At 45.0% G+C, this 3,068-nt stretch overlaps 1 protein-coding gene across 1 annotated transcript; it reads right to left on the bottom strand.

The window, feature by feature from the left end:
- Positions 1–1,620: 1,620 nt before the first annotated feature.
- LOC124677081 lies at positions 1,621–1,923 on the bottom strand. The gene has a single exon (XM_047213077.1). It carries the CDS (start codon positions 1,921–1,923, stop codon positions 1,621–1,623), a length of 303 nt encoding a protein of 100 aa, XP_047069033.1.
- Positions 1,924–3,068: the final 1,145 nt, after the last annotated feature.

Here is a 3,068-nt window from a genome sequence, read left to right as displayed (position 1 = left end):
GTCGGGCGAGTGGGGCTTTTTGCGGGTTGAGCTCGCCCATGCCGAGTTGTGAAGCTCGTTTTGAGCTTCAGAACTTGGCTAGGGCGAGAGCTTTTTTTTTGTATAAGGTGGGCATAGCTCACATGAGTTGGCTCGGGCCAACAAACACCTACATGTATAAAAATCTCTGTTGAGAGGAATCTTGGGCTTAACCCGGGCTACAAAACACACCCCTAATGTTGTGCGTTTATTATGTTATATATGAACTCAATACCTTTGGATTCGTATTCAAAATCATTTTATCGTGATTGTTATATAAAATATTGCAATGAAAAAGTTGTACCATAAAATTATGATTCTAATTCAAAATCAGTTTACATATATATGACGTATATTTTTGCAACAAAGGGGCATCTGATCAGAAAACATACAAGATTATTGGCATTTTCTCTCAGATCATACTCATTACTGGATTACTTGTTAATTAGAGGGCTCTCTCTCTCTCTCTCTCAAAACACACTTTTGGCCAATGCGTGAATATTTTTTTAGGATAATGAAGTTCTATATTAAAGTATAGTGATTGGGTCAAATCATCATTGTTCATTGAACGTGTAGAATGTTTTCTCCGCAACCAAAAGTCCACTCCAAGGTTCACGAAACAAAATGGAAAGCAAAAGTCCACTCTCTAAAAATGTTGAGAAACCAAAGCATGTCCTAGGAAAAGAGAGGCACATTGCATAATTTAAGCTAACTGGTAGTACAACTTAAAATACATATATAATACAAGCTTTTCGTTTTCTCAAGAAAAAGAATAGCTTAAAATAAAGAAATTCCCTGGCTAATCAAAACAGACTAACATGACATTAAGTAAGGAATACCCTACAATAGTACATGGGGAAGGAAGAACGTGGCAAGAACTCAACAGAAAACCAACTAAACTAAGGAAGGCGAGAATACAAAAGACTTATTTTGTTGTGTCTGCAAAAGTGTAAAACTTCATTAGAAATCTTGATCCTAAACTAATCAATACTAGAGGAACGTCCTTAACCGCAACAGCATAGCAGCCAGCCAGCCCGTCCCCACTTGTTTTCACAAGTGCTGAATTGCATCTCACATCTGACAGTAACAAGCGTATACGACAGCATGGATAAAGCAGCAACATGTTTAACACTTGTCAGCCCAATCCAAGAAGGAAAAAAACATCTCCTGATGCTAAACTTAAGATCTGAATTAACCAGTACTGCTAGAAGGCCAATAATACCCAATATACGGTGTAGTGTATGTACAAGTTCAGTGTGCAAAACCAAACATATATAGCAAGCAATGGAAGGGGCCATCCTAGACCTAGAGAGGCTTCCCAGCTACCAATCGTCCATTTACATCCACTGTACATTATGATGCCTATGTCTACATCTCACCTTACTACTAATCAAAATGAACATCGGGTTTATTTGCTTCAGTTACATAGGTTATCTCAAGCTCAGCTATCCTCAGACCTACCTGGACTGCAATCTGTACGAAAATTCTACAGAATTTCCGCGTTCCAAAACAGACCCGACAATAGCATGGCGACTGCACAAATACTACTGTATAGCTAGCAATACAACATAGCAGCAGGGTAAGTGTACCATGGATTGGTTTTCACTCCGGTATGGTCTGCAGCGCCGGCGCCCACTGCCCGGCCTGCCCCCTGTGCCGGAAGTTGCAGCTGCTGGTCATGCAGAGCAGCTCGGAGACGACGGCGGCGCCGCCTTTGCCACCGTCCTCCTGCTCGAGCCGCCGCAGCAGGTCCTCCAGCTGCTTCTTGGTGATCCTGATCTTCACCTCCTTCACCGGTGCTGGCGATTTTTCGACCTCTTCCTCCTCCACCGCGCCCTTCTTGGCGTAATGCGCGGCGGCGGCGGCGGCGCCACGGCCACGCGGTCTGTCGAGGCAGTTGCCCATGTTAAACTGGAACTAGTGGCTAGCTGGGCGATCGATTAGAAGGCCAAGACTCAGCGCGTGGGTTGGGCTTGATCGACGGGTGCTTGTTGCGGGATGGGAAATGGTGGATCTCTTACGAAGGCGACCGAGCTGGGGAGATTTATAGCCGTGGCGTATGGAGGGAGATGAGAGTGGGGAAGAAGACTTGGGGGCGCCTGCCTCAGACCGTGATGGACACGTGGATGGCTCCGATCGAGTCCAGCTTGCCGTGCCCGGCCACGAGCCGACCAGGCAGCCATGCCGGTGCGTCCAGATTCGTGCTCTGACGTTCGATGGCACCTGGCGGTGACGGCGAGTGTGAACGGCGGTGAAAGGTTCGATGGCGGGTGGGGCCTGAAGCTCACCTGAAGCGGTAAACGTGGCGTCTGCTGGCGAATTTTCTTGCCCGTCGACTAATACAGGGGCTTTTAATTATCCTAGACCAAGACGATATGGACTATGAAGCTTTCTTTAGAAGCAACAAAAAAAAATGCGACGGAAATGTAGACATCTTGGCAGATAAATCAGACGATGTTGTTATGTGCTGTTTACGACTTCACATGGCTCGTCAACAAAATTAAACATCACTGGAGTAACTAGTAAGAAGAGACAGCTGTTTTCAGTGTGGCTGCTCTGAATCTGTATGTGCGTACGCACAGGACAAGGAGAAACTTCGGCGCCGGTGATTAATCGGAAATTTTTATTCTCGCTCATGTGATCGACCTTTGAGTTGTGCATTTAGTCGTCGATCACCGGCTGCTTGCATATGGGCTCTCTCTCTTTTTCGCCTCTCCAACTATTATTCGGATGACCTCCAATCATTCAGAGCACATCCCCAACTGAACAAATGATTAGCCGCGTATATTCCCTTCACGATGGCGGATGTATGTGTAAATGTTGACCTGGTATAAATCACCTTAAACAATTAACATCTTCTAGACTGATTTTTTTGTTCCCATATAGAAATGGTGTAGGTGATCTTAAACAATTGTGGCAACTACAGTACGCTCTCCTTCTTCATAAAGCCACCAGGAAATCCTATGGTGGATTCAGAAATTGGGTTGAGAGATTTCGGTAACATCTCACCTTTTTTATTTTCTTTTATTTTAGGCTTGGAGCCTGTAGAC

Source organism: Lolium rigidum, chromosome 7, assembly GCF_022539505.1.
Source record: "Lolium rigidum isolate FL_2022 chromosome 7, APGP_CSIRO_Lrig_0.1, whole genome shotgun sequence".
NCBI classification, from domain to species: Eukaryota; Viridiplantae; Streptophyta; class Magnoliopsida; order Poales; family Poaceae; genus Lolium; species Lolium rigidum.
This window is presented reverse-complemented; position numbering and strand designations above follow the sequence as displayed.

Coding starts and splice junctions, on each gene's coding strand:
- LOC124677081 (XM_047213077.1), bottom strand. CDS start 1,923: ATGGGCAACTGCCTCGACAGACCGCGTGGCCGTGGCGCCGCCGCCGCC.